The following is a 16,093-nucleotide window of genomic DNA, read 5'->3' as shown; positions in this document are numbered from 1 at the left end:
TTTATATTTGCAATTATTGACTTTGAATTATGAAAACATTTTCATCTCATCCATGCTGATGTCAATGTTTGTAACACTTAAGTAATTATTCCACATTATTTTCATTAATAATTAAATAGTTTAAAGAGTTACTGCCTCTGCAAAATTTAATTTGGAATTTAATGGAGTGGAGTTTTTTAATTTTTTTTATCATGTCCTTGAAATTTCACTCATTCAAACCCCAAAACATGTAAAAACGTCTTTTATAACTTTGTCATTCACTCCCAAGATGTGTGAAAACGTTTTTTGTTTTGTTTTTATTCAAGAGCACACATAAAGGCTTAGATGCCACTTCTGACATGAATAGGTGGCTTAAAAGAAAGGTAGTTATTACAAAAAACGGTCAGCAGGTGGCAGCAGAGTCTAAGAGACCAGCCATGGCCATGTTGAAACAAGCTCTTTTTGTCAGTTTTCACCAGGAATGTGAATATTGATGAAACGTAGAAACTAGCTATATTCTAATGATAATTGCTGCAAAACAGAAACGGATAAAACTACACTTTTTTCCTGATGAAAGAAGAGACTCTAATCTTTCTTTTGGTAGGTTCTTCAATTAAACAAATAGAAAAACACAGATTTTGCTGCATGCGTTCTGAAGTCTACAAAAACATTTTGGCCGTCCATTTACAGAAAAATGCATCCAAACTAATCGGCCGAAAATTCATCACACAACAAAACAATGACCCAAAAAACACTGCCAACAATTTTCTGTTCAAACCCTGATCTTTTAAAAAGTCTGACCTGCCAATCCCAATTTTTGCCGATACAGATTTTTTTTTCATTACAAGCAACATATACCTTCAGTGATCCAATCTTGTTTTATTGGAAAACATTGAACAATGTCGGTGAAAAATACAAATGGGTTTTTTTAACTGCACATGAAATAGTTCTCTCAAATAAAAATGAAAATCCTATTAGTCATCTCAGCAAAACAGGACAGTGGCTGACTTTTTCAGACCTTTGAGGAGGGAGAGATGAGATTGGTGGAAAAGATCAGTTTATTTTTAATGGATCGGCCGATCTCTGATCTTCCAAAATTAGGGAATTTGGGGCAGATTATAATTGTCAGGCCGGTTGATCGGTGCACCAAAAACTGAAGGTCCGAAAGTCAGTCACCAGACCTTGACACATTAGAGCATACATTTTACTTTCTGAAGGGAAAATCCCCCGAAACAAACAAGAACTGAAAGAGGCTGCAGTCAAGTATTGGAAAAATATTTTAAATGAAGAAATGCAGTATGCCAAAGACAAAAGATCGAAAAAGATTTTCCTGACAAAATTATTCAAACTAAAATCTAACGAGTGATCTAGTGAAGCTTGAGCAGATGACAGAGCTGGATGGGCGATTGAAAAAAAATCAACAGCTGCTTGTGTTCCTCTGGGATGGACCCACCGCTGGAGTACCCCGAACCCGAACACTATCATACACTTTGCGTCTGAACATCACTGCTGTATGCAGCATATGCTTAATTGGCAGTTTGAGACTCTGCTGGGCTGTCTGAGTTCCAAGTCATTAACATGTAATGTGCACTCAGGACACGGGCCCCATAAGAAATAGTCTTCCCTGCATAACATTTAAACAGCTTTGGGCCACAGTTTTCCCAGCCGTGAGACAAAAGGGCTTCTGCTTTGCGTCGAAGGGGTTGCCTTCTCTTCTTTTGCCCGATAAACTGTCACCACCTTTTCACCACGGGCCCTTTCCTCAGCGCAGTCTCTTAGGATCTTGTTCCAATTTAGACTGACCCTGTTTTTTGTCTCTGATGCTTCGAGCAAAAGCAGAGAGAGAGAGTGTGACAGGAGACGGAAAGCAGGTGAGTTGTTAACAGTTTGTTGAACATACAGTAGGCTTTTAATTCAACGGCAGCCTTACCCATAAAGTATCTCAAATGTTCTTCTCTGATGCACTCAGCTTCCATAGTCCAATATAGAAATCAATTTGCAATGTCTCGCTTTTGATGTGGGAAAACTACTGAGCTCCGGATTTAGACAGATATTTGTTTAGGGCAAAAAATATGTTCTTGCTCAGAAATACACGCGAGCAAACAGACATGGAAATGGGAATGTAACAAGGCGACTAGTTTACGTATCATAAAACATTCTATCGCTTATAGCTGTCCTAACTCTCACAACTTTCCTTAATTTCCGGGTTTTTGACTGCCACTTGTGTCCATGTCACACACATTGCAGGTCACAATACAAATGGGAGACGAAGCAACGTCACTTAGATTCAACGCATGCTAATTGGTCGCTTGAAAGACAATGAAAACCTGACATTTTCAAGAAATTATAAAATAAGAAATACAAAAATATATATTACATTTTCACATACACACACACATATATATATATATATATATATATATATATTAGAGCTGTCAAACAATGAAATTTTTAATCTGACTATCACGTTTTAGCATTTTTGATTAATCATAATCAATCCCTTAATTAAAGAGGCTTTTAATCAACATTTTCCCCCCTCCAAATTAATTATTTTGACATTTAATGTTATGAGGATGTCTTCCACATTTTTTGATCCACTGCACACTCTAATCAGTTGTAAATGCTTTACTTTAATGCATACGATTATGGTTATTGCTCAAACACAACCTGCGCTACTTTTAACACATATATGTGTATACATACACACACACACACACACATATATATATATATATATTAGATATGAGATTAAAATCAATTAATTACTTTATTTTTTTGTAATTTATAATATATGTACCTATATATATATATATTGTGATGACCCAATACGAGCGGAGCCAAGTCACAATCATTGTATGGTCAAATTTAAATCCCCCCCTCGCCCTCCCCCATGTCTTTAGAAGCTGCAGGTGCACCAAATGTGACTTTTAAAAATGTTCTCATAGGCACATAAGAAGCCATTTTCAGGCTGTTCCTGGTCACCTGCTTCACATTCTTGCCTTCACTATTCATCAGCATCTTCATTCATTATAGGTCTTACCCAGGCGCTCAGTCCTGCTCAAGGTCACAGCTGCTCGGTCCCACCAGGAATTGTGACTCCTCTGACCCACTGGCTCAACATATGGTGGAATGGCCAAGCTCTCGGAAGTCCAGGGACAGGAAGTTAACCTTTAATCTGGCCAGTTTTCAAGGGAATTTGCTGCAAGTTTTCCTGGCACTTTAATTAGTGAAAAATAAGCAGCTCATTTTTTTGTTTAAATGTAAAATACTTACACACTCTTTTCAAGAATACCTTGCAGCTACGGCTTTGGAATGATTTCAAAGTTATATTGAGCTGCCTTTATCTCCGTGCACATGCATAAACATTGACCAGACATTTCATCGAACTTGCCTTTCTGCAAGATTAATATTTTAGCATTATGGAAATTCACAAAACTGTTTGCAGAAGCACAAATAATTGTATGCGAGTACAGCAAGACACTGAAGCCGTGGTGTTTACGTCCTAAATGTTGTCTTTCGATCAAGTAAATTAATGCAGGTAAATATAGAGTCAATCAGCTGGTAAATTACTTTGATGAATATTTTGTTTTATATTGTTTTCATAAAGGCTAGTGGATGCATTATAGGCTACTCTATGTGTTTGTGATGTAAGTAGTACACGTTCGGGTAAAACCTCTTCTGAAACAAACTGAAAGCATCCGAAAAACACATTTGATACTTCATCCTGTTTGTAACAATCAAGCGGTGAGTCCATGTCCAAACAAACGTATAATTTTAAGCGGCAACAATTTGTTTTTATTGCAATATCACTTGTAAATAAATGCCTTGTAGGTGTGAAAGTCTTTCAGGCGGTAACACAACAGCTTTCAGTGTAAAACTCTTTTTGTCACCAATTAAAACTAACAACAGCTGGCGAGTCACTTTTTGCACATTGTAAAAAGGAAAACTGTGGTTTGGGGGCATGTCGGGCAGGACTTGAAATACACAAGGTTCACATAGAAGAATATATAAGAGATTTCAACTTTGACGCCTCACTGTCCACCAATGATTATATACAATAAAATAAATCAAATCACATTTGCATTTTTGTAAAAAAAAAAAAAAAACTGGAAAAAAATTACTCTGAAAAACATTTATTTTATTTTATTTTTTTAATCTCTGAACTCATTAGTGACTTATGGCAGAAACTTCCCCGCTTACCTCCAACGTACCTTCAACTATATCACTTATTGGCTCAGTTAAGGTACAAACATGTCAATAAATCGGCATGATTTTAGTAAGTTAACAGTTAAGTTTCTTTGGAAGCGTATTGCATTGCGGGAAAGTGGGAGTCTGCAACAAGTCATTTGGAGTTCAGAGGTTAAAAAAAAAAATTTAAATACTCTGGAAAAACAGAAGCTGGTGCTGTTTTTCTGAATATTATTTTTTTTCTTTTTTTTTTTATAAAATTTCCTTGTTTTTCTAAATATTTTCTATTTTTCTTAGTAATTTTTCCTCCAGATTTTTTTATACCCCCCCCCCCCTTTTTTCTGAATTATTTTTTACGACAGGAAAAAATATTCAGAAAAAGAGAAAAAAATGCACAAAAATTTACAGGAACAGGAGTTTTTTTTTCCTTTTCAAGTGAATGCGATATGTTTCTGTACAAAAGGACCAATAAATACTCTATTTACAAAGAATCCAAATTTTTCTCATGTGTTTTAATGGTTAAGGCTTTATAGGCTTTATATGTGTAAAACAACCTACAATACTGTTATTTTGTTTGCTCTATTTCAACTTATTACAATTAACTTTAATAACTAATATTAATGGTTCACATGGAAACAGGCACATATTGAACGACCCGCAATTAAAAAGGTTTAATAGTGATAAATGAATTATAAATTGTTATTATATACAATTAGAAACAACTTTAATGATAACATTCATACTGTATTTTAATGTTTACAAAGAAATCTCCCACTGAACAGAATTTCCCTCCGTGCCAAACAGATTCATTTTTATGTAAATTGAGAGCAGGGTGATACTGACTTGAGTGACTTAATGTTCGTGGCATTCGCTGTTGGCGGCAAATGGACAGAGAAATGCACTGACCCCATCCTGACATCCATTAGCCTGCCAGTGAAAATAGCGGCTGAGGCCTCACCTGTGTTCACGCTGTAATTAAAGGTTTCTCAGCGCACTAAAAGATGTGCCTAACAACAGAGCTAATCTTTTAAAGCAGCCACTCCAGTGTTTAGTCCACGTTTGCAAATGTTCAATACCATTGCTCTAAATTGCGTCGTTTGATGAGTTTCCCCCTCCATATTAAAGTTCGAGATAAAAAGATATCCTGTTTGAGCTAACACCTGTTCATAGAGCATTTCAAAAGCAGAAAATTCACATTTGATTACTTGCTGCGATGTGGGATATGGCAAACATAGCCGCTCTCGCTTAGATAAAATAAGAACACTCATTAAGCTGAAGATACAAAGTGTGCTGGCATTACTATGCTGCCAACAGATGTGCAGCTCATGATCAATTCACTCTCATTTGCGCAGCGGCATGATACGCCCAGAAAGATTTAAATCACAAAATTAAAAGAGAACACGTCCCTTTGAGAGATTACACTTGATATTTGGGGAAATGAGGAGATTGCGTGCGATCATGAAACACGGTTGACACATTCTGACGTAAACGTAAAACAAAACAAAAAACATTTTGGTTTACTATGGTCTCAACGGTCTACGCTTGGTGGTTATGAACAGCACGTTGTACATTTTGACACAGTTTGTTTCCTACATTTATGAAAGATAAGCTTTTTGGTGGCGGGCATTCGACCAAATAGTTTCTCAGTGGCATAGAACATAGCAGCTAACAGCTAGCTTCCCCCGTGCCAATTCGAGGTATTTTTCCGGGCTACAAAAAAAAATTGGAACTTGTCAGCTAACTCATACATAACAATATAAAGAGTGGGCTAAAATTAAATTAAGCAACAATGAGAACTAGTAATGATAATAGTTTCTCAGTACCACAGGTCATAGCAGCTAACAGCTAGCTTCCCCCGTGCCAATTTGAGGTCTTTTTCCTAGCTACAAAAAAATTTAAAAAAAAAAGGAACTTAGCTAACTCATACATAACAATATAAAGAGTGAGCTAAAATTAAATTAAGCAACAATGAGAACTTGTAATGATAATAGTTTCTCGGTACCACAGGTCATAGCAGCTAACAGCTAGCTTCTCCCATGCCATTGCATACAGAAGAGGTTTTTGACCACCTGAAACATTTTCTAGCTACAAAAAATTAAAGTTGTCAGGTAATTCATGCCTAACAACATAAACAGTGAGCTAAAATTAAACGAAGCAACAATGACAAGTGGTAACGATAGTAGTTTCTCAGTAGCACAGGACATAGCAGCTAACAGCTAGCTTCTCCTATGCCAAAAGAAACAGAGGAGGTTTTGACCACCTGAAGCATTTCCTAGCTCCAAAAAAAATGAAACTTGTCAGCTAACTCATACCTAACAACATAAACAGTAAACTAAAATTAAATTAAGCAACAATGAGAACTGGTAATGATAATAATTTCTCAGTAGCACAGGACATAGCAGCTAACAGCTAGCTTCTCCCATGCCAATTCAAACAGAGGAGGTCTTTGACCGCCTGAAACATTTTCTAGCTACAAAAAAATTAAACTTGTCTGCTAACTCATACCCAACAACATAAACAGTGAGATAAAATCAAATTAAGCAACAATGAGAACTGGTAATGATAATAGAGTGTTGGTAAGGTGCTGACTGGTAGAATGTAAGCAATATCCCACGTAAGAGATTTAAGCCAGGTACTTACTACTTACATCGCTGCTGTACGGTCAGTGGGCACCATATTCATCTGTGCAAATATGTCGGCCTAAAATAAATAGCACCCTCTGGTGGCCCACTGGGAATTGTTTTGCTGCTGCAGACGGCCCAGGCCGGGACTGTGCGTGTTCCATTGGCGTTGTAGGAATAGAACTGCATTGCAACCAAGGATGCCTTATACTTACATTAAATACACATACAGTACACATACACATACAGTATATTCATGAATGCATTAAGTAAGAAAGATGAAAACAAAGAGACACTTTTGAATACTAGAGTTACAATAATGATTAATGCTACTTTCTTGTTTGTTACTATTTATCATACATACCTAATCTTGACAACAAATATCTTCCTACTTAACTAATTTTAAGGGTTAGGGTACACATACACAACACGTAGTGAGCTTTCTTGCAACCCTACTATTGGATACTATTGGTACTGTATTTATTCTACCTCTACATTTATTTTATTTCAGCCCTGCTCAGCCATACATTTCAAGAGGAATTGTAATTTTTGACTTCATAACTAAAGTGAAACTGAAGGGTGGAAGCCACAAATGTGAAACTGGCCATTCAAAACACATGTTAAATGTACAGTGGAACCTCTGGAGTTGAATGCTCTGAATTAAAATGTAGCTAACATTGGAGGATGGGAGAAATAAGGGCTCAACATTGGATACAACTTTGCATCACACCACCAAAGTGCATGCTAATTCTGGGCAGTTATTTATTTATTTTTGTATCCCCCCCACCCCCCCACCCCCACCCTTACACACACACACACACACAGAAAAAATAAATAAAAATAAAATAACAACATCCTCAACAACCAAATTCTTTGGTCAGACTTAGAGGCAAGAAAAATCGCATCAAAAGCCGCAAAATATCGAAGTAAAACTGCAATAGATTAAGTTATAGTCACAAATGAAAATCAGCAGTAGAGTAGCGAGTGAAAACTTTACAAACCCTTCGTACGTTGAACATTATTCCTGAATGAATTGTTTTCGAGCTCAGAAGTTCCACTGTACATTATAATTGTCAGGTGGAAATCTATGTTCAAATTTGCTGGGGTTTTAAAAAATTGATTTTTTCCCCACAAATTTACACTATTTTGAATGGCTATAATATAGCTTCAAAACTTTACCAACATAGTGTTTAATTACTAGGAAAATAAGATTTTTATATATTTTTTTCCTGAAAAATAAGGGGATTACTTGTCTTCTTTTTTTTTTTTTTTTATACACTTACGTCACCTAATGCTGATAAATGTGGTTAACACATGCTTAGGTTTATATGATTCTTGTGACACTAAATAATTGCCAAACCCACAAAAAACAAAAGTCATGTGGATATTTGTGTTTAGGGCATCATACCAATGTCCTGTTTGTAAACCTTAAGTAAATACGCTCCCATGATTAAGTGGGGTTCAGTGGTTTCTTTGGATTCTCTCTCTCTTTAAAAAAAAAAAATTGTTTATGAAGAATAGAAGAGGTTTACTGTCAGATTTAGTTGTGACATAAGAGTACAATGTTGGAGTGGCCTGGATTTCCCCCAGCTTTGTGCTAAGCTGTGGTGGCTCCACTAATGTGTCTTGAGCATCCCTTACCAAAGAAAAACACTTGAAACGATGTGCTCCAGCACAATTCTTTGAACCGAATTATGGCGCTCTGGCCCATAATGGGTAGGCTTATAACAGCACAAGAATACAAAATATTATGTTAACTATTGTATTTACAGAGGTGCCAAATCCAGGTCCTGAAAGTAAAAATTCTGCCACAGTTTGGCTTTAGCCTCAGGTCCTAGTTAGCTAGCTCCCTAGCTAGCTCTCATGGTGTTTGTTTACCTGCTAGGGAGCGAGCTAGCTAGTTAGCACCCATGGTGTTCGTTTACCTGCTAGGGAGCGAGCTAGCTCGCTAGCAAGCACTAGTGACTAAAGCCAAAATGTGGCAGGGTTTTTACTTTCTGGACCTGGATTTGCCACCTCTGTGTATTGATATCTTCTTAAAAAAAAGATGGAAGTGAGTATTCAAATCCAATGGCTCTTTTATTTTAAAAAAACAAAACAAAAAACAAAATAACCTTCACTTAAGTATGTACAGTTTGTGCAAAAACATTTAAAGGTTTCAAGGACTTTACATTGTAAGTTCAACCTCAAGGCACGTACATGGAACAACATCAACATTTCATTATGAGAACAGAAATCTTTACTTTGGTTCCGAAGAAACATCTTGGTGGGTCTTCTAATGTGGGCAATATGTCGCCATTTTACATGCAGTGTCAATTTTGCAGCGAAAATCTTCTTTTTTTTTTCCTTTTTTTCTTCTTCGATGCAGTGGATGATTGCTGTAAAATATACTTTTAAATTAACATGAACAAAATGAAAGGTCATGATGGTACTACGTGCAAAGATCAACAAATTTGTGTTGCTGATTTATTTGGAAGGATTTGCCAACAGGAAGTGTGGCCTAAAAACTTTTTAAAAAAAGAAAGAAAACAGCACAATCCGACACTGGCAGTCAGTTTGCATTCCATTTTGTTTAATTCCATTAGTCTCAGCATTATGTTAAATGCTTTAACCATGTATTAAATGAGGAGTAATGCGTACTGCAAAACAACCACTAAAACGCTTTCCCAGCCTGGTTGAGTCATTAACCACACCGTGTAAGAGCGCTGAAGGTCTGGCAGTCTGGATGAAAAGTCTCATTATCTTGTGTGTGTGTGTGTGTGTATGTGTGTGTTGTTCCTATTGGCACTGTTTAATGTCGCCACCAAGGCCGAAGTAAATGTGCTTTCATTCAGGCTTTCTCTCCTTATGTCTCATGCTGTGTTCTGTCTATATGCTTCCTCATAATCATTCAATCCTGCGTCAAAATGTAAGGCAGATATATGAAATTGTCAACCCGATTTCAAAACAAAAGAAAAAGCCAAGGTGGAAATGTTCTGTTGCTTCCGCGCAAGATATTATGGATCAATGGGTTCAGCAATGAACTGTTGGTTCAGTGCTTACTCAGCTATGCTTTACGATTGTTAAAGCGGGCAGGTCAGGAACATTTGGTACATCTTCTGGGTGCGCTGATATGTTGAGAGTAGTAGAAAAAGTTCAACATAAAGTGGAGATGCTCTGATAACCACAGAAGAAACAAACAGAAAATTGTAAATCAGACAAGTACATTGAAATGTGTATTGTGCTATTTTTAGTTTAAATAGTGAATAGAAACTTGATTTGGACAAATAAGTGCAGCTCAAATCACTGGCAAAAACTAGGCGGCCATAATGGGAGACAGTTCTTGATTCAATCTCAAATGATTAGCCTTGAGTCAACCTTATTGATCACATGGCAAACACAACAAGACATTGCTTTGGTTTGGTTTCATGAGAAAAAAACATTTTGTGTAATAAACTTGGTAATAAGTATGGAAATGTGGAACTGCGAATGTGGAGTAAACATTTTTTCCCATAATCCCATGGAGTATACGCATGGGCAAGTCATTAACCCATTGCAGTGGGGGGAAAAAGTTTTGAGCATTTAGCCTACAAGAACATTGGAACGTACTTGCAAATACACTATAAAAAGAGAATTGTTTAATCAATTTAAGTTTACAAATTAAATTGTTGATCAATTTAAAAAAAATTGCTTCAGTTGGTAACACACAAGTGAATTAAGTTAATCCAAAGTAAATATATTGTTAAATTTATTAGTTCATAAAACTTAATATATTCACTTGAATTAAGTTAATTCAAAGGTAATACAAAAATGTATTCAATTATTAATTAATTATTAAAAATCAAACAAATCAAGTTGGCCAACCAATTAATTTGTAATCTTAACCCCTTCAGACCTGCATTTTTTAAGTTGGACATTTTTTCCGCTTTTTTTTCAGATTTTGACTCTTTTTCACACCTAAGAACAACATGGGGGGGAAAATTGGGGGTTGAACATGATCACGCAATTCAACTTTTTATTGGTTTACACACGCAAATATGTCATGTCCACTGTAATCATCTATGGGTCCGAAGGGGTTAAGTTGGTTCAGCAATTCTCTTTTTACAGTGTACATTTAAACACATTTTCAAGTACATTCAAACGTACTTCACATACATTTGAACACACTTGCAAATATGTTCAAACGTACTTGTAGGCTAAATGCTAAAACTTAGCATTTTGAACAAATACGTATTTGTTAATATGTTGAAACGAATTTGCCAGTCAAAAATGTTTAGTCCATATTGACAGTTCCATATTTCCGTACATAAGAGCACTAAATTACATCTTAAACATATTTAATAATGGGGGGGCAAACATCTTGCAGTTTGGTACTCTACTGCTAGACTACAAACCTATCTTTATATTGGAATACATAGACTATGAGCCTGTTTCCTTCCATGAGTGGGTGAAGGTACGCGCCTCACAAAGAGTTAACTCACTCTTGCCCAGCGTGAGTTGGGTGCAGCCGAGTGAAAGTAAAGCGCCCATATTTTTCTCCCTTTTTTTGGTGGAGGATTATGAGGAGAGTGGGCGGGGGAGCGCAGTGGCCAAGGGTGGGAACTCTTTAAGCTTGGCCCCCTCAAAATAAAATGATGTCAAATCAAATAGAGTCTTCTTAAGCAGTGCATAATGAAGACCTCTCGCTGGCACATGGCATGCAAAGCGCCGCCGCCACAGTCCGTGAGCTGAAGGGCAGGGAAACGGCTTTAATTGAGCACATGCTGCGATCAGAGATATTGGGACAGGGACAGGGAGTCGGACGGCCAGAGAAGTGGAAGATGTGGGAAGAAGTGCCATTTCGTTCCTGACACCATGAATCGCACAGGTGGAAAGCAAACAAAACATTTCATTAACACAATCAAAAGGGTGATTGATGAAGCATAATGAGCACTTTGCCTTGTGGACGATCACAATTTCAACATAAATGGGTGAACTATTGTGTGTTGTCTTTGGAAAAGCCCAGCCGCTAATAGCACGCCACAATGGTGAAAATCCATACCCTTTCGCCATAATGCACGAAAACACAATTAGTTTGAAATGATTCCACTTCATTAAAGAAACCCGATGAGCAATAAGAATATTATAACAATGCTGTTTGAGCAGAGTAATGTCATCTGGGTTACGGAGTGAGAGGCGATGTGTGGTTTTGTTTCCCCCTCCCTTCCCCTCCTTGTCTGCCTCATGCCCTCTGTTCCACACTACGCTGAGAGAAACTGCCCCCTTGTGGCCTCAATTGCTCAAACAGGCTAAAGAAAATGAAGGGGGTGTGTATGACAGGCCGCTCTCTTGAGTCTCAGCCCATTTATGCACCGCATCAAGAGCAATCATTCTTTGTTGCTTTTTATATTATGTTAATCAAGATGCTCCCAAATAATAGTGCGCAGAAGATGACAAATCCTATTTCAGAGTTTTCCAAAAAGTGTCTCTTAACCCGGGCTTGTCTTGGCTCGGCTATAAACAAAAAGAGCACAGACGATTTTAGAGTTAAAGGCACTTTTGGGATTTCTCTGCAAGGAAATAATCCAATCGCACCTCTTTCACAATGCCTCACAAGCAAGTGCCATTATTGTTTCCATGAATAGGAAAGAGCACTTCAGCTTCTTTAACAACGTGCTACACTCTAATAAAAGTAAAAAAAAAATAACCCAACTATGGGTCAAAAATGGACCGGTCCTCTACTTGGGTCTATTAGACCCAACTTTGTGTCAAGAAATTGGTCTTTTAGTGTAAAACAACTCATAGATATCGGTCAGATCCTTTAATTGGGTCAAAAAATGGGCCATTTTGTATAAAATAACCTAGAAAATTGGGTCAAATTGACCCATAAAGTGGACCGGTCCTTTTTTTTTTTTAATCCATAATTGGGTTACTTTTGATCCAACTGTTTTTAGAGTGTAAGCAGTTGGGTCAAAAATAACCACACTATGAGTCAAAAATGGACCGGTCCTCGACTTGGGTCTATTTGACCCAACTTTGGGTCAAGAAATGGGTCTCTTAGAGTAATAACTCATAAATATTGGTCCTTGATCCTTTAATTTGGTCCCCAAAAAAAAGAAGAAGGTCATTTTGTATAAAATAACCCAGAAAGTCAGGTCAAATTGACCCATAAAGTGGTAACCGGTAGTTGGGTTATTTTTGGCCCAACTGTTCGATCCTCTACTTGGGTCTAGTTGGCTCAACTTTGAGTCAACAAATGTTTTTTTTAGTGTAAAACAAATCATACATATCGGTCAGATCCTTTAATTGGGTCAAAAAATGGGTCATTTTGTATAAAATAACCCAGAAAGTTGGGTCAAATGGACTCATAAAGTGGATCGATCCATTTTTGATCCATAATTGGGGTAAACCCAACTGTTTTTAGAGTGTACTAGTGCCATTTACATGTGTACGGGAATTTTTATATATACTCGGGAGCGTCTCAAAAAGGCAATTTGTTTTTCTTTTTTTTGCTTCTGTGGTTAGCAAAGGATCCCAGCCCTCAAGGTGCCCAACATTTTTCCAAGACTGACAGCATTTGCCAGAAGCTACACCCAGGGTGCCATGATTGTACAAATCTGTGTTCATGTACAGTATTGACCATGAAAACAACGTTCAAAACCCTGCTGTTTATAAAAAACAAACACTTGGATCTCCTTTTTCTATGAATAAAAAAGATAGCAGAGAATCCCACGTTATTATCCACAGTATAAATTACATCATAGACAGAACTTGGAAATATATATATGTATATATATATTGTACAGTTATATGTCACTAGAATTTTTTATATTTTTCTGTTATTGTCTACACAAACAGTGTATGTTTGTCTTGTACGTATCGTCAATGGTTTTTGGAGTTTGTGGGCGTTCCACGGCGATATTTGCCACGGCATCACGTGTGGCAAAACTCTGTACTCGGTACGTTGCTGCTCTTGCAGTAGGCTATGCTATTGTTACTGAGGTGACAGTCTCTAAATCCAATCCCCCCATTGGGCGTGTAGATAGGCTGAATGCGGAAATCTCCTTTGAGCAGCTGCTCGTTGTTCAGCGCCACTATCTGGAAACTGGTTTCAGTCATTTCAAGAATGGAGTTATCCTTCTTGGTTCCAGCCTCGCAGTAGTCATCTTTTCTGCGTCCTCGGTTGTATTTCCACTTGTTCGAAGATGACCGGCTCTTCCGGTGCATGTGCCAGCAAAACAGACTGAGTAGTGTTACTAAGATGATAAGCACGGCTCCGCCTATGATGCCAGCCATTAACAACGTGGAATTAATGCTCTCCTTCGGAGTTTGCCCTGAACCTGGAGACTTAGTCGGCAAGGCTGACTTGGTCCTGGCCTCAGAGCATATTGTATCCTCTCCGGGCCTGTAGGAGTTATGGGTGTCCAAAACGTGCACACAGATCCGGTACACAGACCGGGGTTCCAGGTTGGCGAGGCTGATACGCCGTTGGCCCCCACTCACCGTCCGTTCTTGCATCCCTTCGTTTATTTGGCTTTGGCCCCGTTTGACCCAAGTGACTTTATAAGCTGTGACGGTGAAATAGGAAGCCCAGCTCACCTCTATACTCGAAGAGTTGACCACGTGGAAGGAAATCTGAAGGGGGTCCTCGTAAGGAGGCAGGGGCCCGGGAGGATTGTGATAGATTGGGGGTAAGGGTGGAGAAGGCGAGTCGAAGTAGTCAGGAATGGATGTGGTTATAAGGGTGGAGATCATGGTGGTGGGAGGGGCGGTCGTGGGCGGAGGAGGGGGTGTGGAGCGAAGCGTGGGCCACGGCGGTTGGTCAGCATCGACTGGACATTCAATAATATCCAAGGTGAGCTCACGGATTGCCATGCCGCGCACCCTGTCGGGACTCTGACACACGAACCCTCGGGCGTTTATGGAGGAAGGCAATGACTTGAGCCACACCACCACCCATTTCACTGCACAGTCGCAGCGCCACGGGTTATTTCGCACAATGAGATGCCTTAAGCTTGACAGGCTATCAAAGACACCCTGTGTGAGAGTCTGAAGTTGGTTGCTGGAAATATCCAACTTCTCCAGTCTATTTAAGTCCGCAAACGCGGCTATTGGGATCTGGTCGATCTGGTTCTCCTGCAGGCTGAGTTTGACCAGGGACTGGCTAGGTAAAAGGGGAGGGGGGAAGGTGAGCGAGTTGCGGGCCAGTGCCAGTTCTCTGAGGCTGGCCAGTTCCTGGAAGGTCCCCGGCGCGATGCCCTCATCCGTCAGCAGGTTCCCGTCCAGCAGGAGGCGCTGCAGACGCGTCACGTTCTGGAAGGCCTCCTCTGCAATGTTAGCGATTCTATTCTCATCCAATCGTAGCTCTTTCAAGTCCTCTGGAAGGCCAATGGGAACACTGCTTAAGTGGTTCTTGGTGAGGAAGAGGAGTTTGAGGCTGAGTGCCTCCCTAAAGGCCCCTTCTTCCACCCCCACTGTGGAGATGGAGTTGTCATCAAGGTGTAACTCCTCTAATCGAGTCAACTGCGCTAGAGCTGCCCTGGAGATTGTTTGAATATTGTTCTCCTGCAGATGCAGTACTCTAGTGTTTTTGGGCAGATTGATGGGAAACTCGTCGAGCTGGTTGCCATAGAGATACACAGTCTCCACAGAGGCCAGATTATGCAGTTCCATAGGAAAGCCAGCATTGTTGATCTGGTTGTTATGCAGGTAAAGGACCTTGTAGCCCTCCTTTATACCCAGAGGCACGGATGTCAGGCTGCGTTCGTTGCAGTACACAAATAATTGGTCGCAACGACACTCTTCTGGGCAAGAGGCACCTGGGCTGAATTGCATTTGAAGGCTTAGGATTACAGTCAACCAAAATTGTAAGAATGAAGTCCAATCCTTATTCCAGGGTCCAGCCAGAAACTCCATAGTTGAAATTAAAAAAAGGAAACTAAAAAACAACCAGACGGGAGTAACACAAAGAGAGAATACATATATATAATGGAATAATCCAACAAATACTAAAATTCAAAAAAAGTCCAGCATGGAGAGTCTGGTAAAGATGTCTGTTGCTGGGAAAGGATCAGGAAAATGTGGGAGTAATCCTGTAAATGTCCTCGACTGTCGAGGAATGGTCTCATTAGTGGCGGCCGGTCCTTTGACTGACTCCATCCATGCTGAGACGTCAGACCGTAGCCAGACTCTTCACTGGTTGCGCCACGCCGAGCTCATCCAAGGCCCGTTTGAAGCCACGCGGCAGAGAGCCACCGCAGACTCCATTCGCCTGTCCGTCACACACTGCCGCTGTTCCCCGACTGGGGCAGAGTCCAAGGAGGGTGACATTTGGAACCAGAGACCTG

General features: G+C 39.2%; 1 protein-coding gene across 2 annotated transcripts in view; it reads right to left on the bottom strand.

The window, feature by feature from the left end:
• Positions 1-8,848: 8,848 nt before the first annotated feature.
• flrt2 (fibronectin leucine rich transmembrane protein 2) overlaps positions 8,849-16,093 on the bottom strand; it is a 61,054-nt gene continuing 53,809 nt past the window's right edge. For both annotated transcript variants that reach the window (XM_077553131.1, XM_077553130.1), the window contains exon 2: positions 8,849-16,090. In XM_077553131.1, the coding sequence (XP_077409257.1) occupies positions 13,680-15,662 (1,983 nt within the window). In that variant the 5' untranslated portion in view covers positions 15,663-16,090 and the 3' untranslated portion in view covers positions 8,849-13,679. The remainder of the gene's footprint in view (positions 16,091-16,093) is intronic.

The sequence above is a fragment of the Vanacampus margaritifer genome, chromosome 19 (genome assembly GCF_051991255.1).
Source record: "Vanacampus margaritifer isolate UIUO_Vmar chromosome 19, RoL_Vmar_1.0, whole genome shotgun sequence".
Classification (NCBI taxonomy): domain Eukaryota; kingdom Metazoa; phylum Chordata; class Actinopteri; order Syngnathiformes; family Syngnathidae; genus Vanacampus; species Vanacampus margaritifer.
This window is presented reverse-complemented; position numbering and strand designations above follow the sequence as displayed.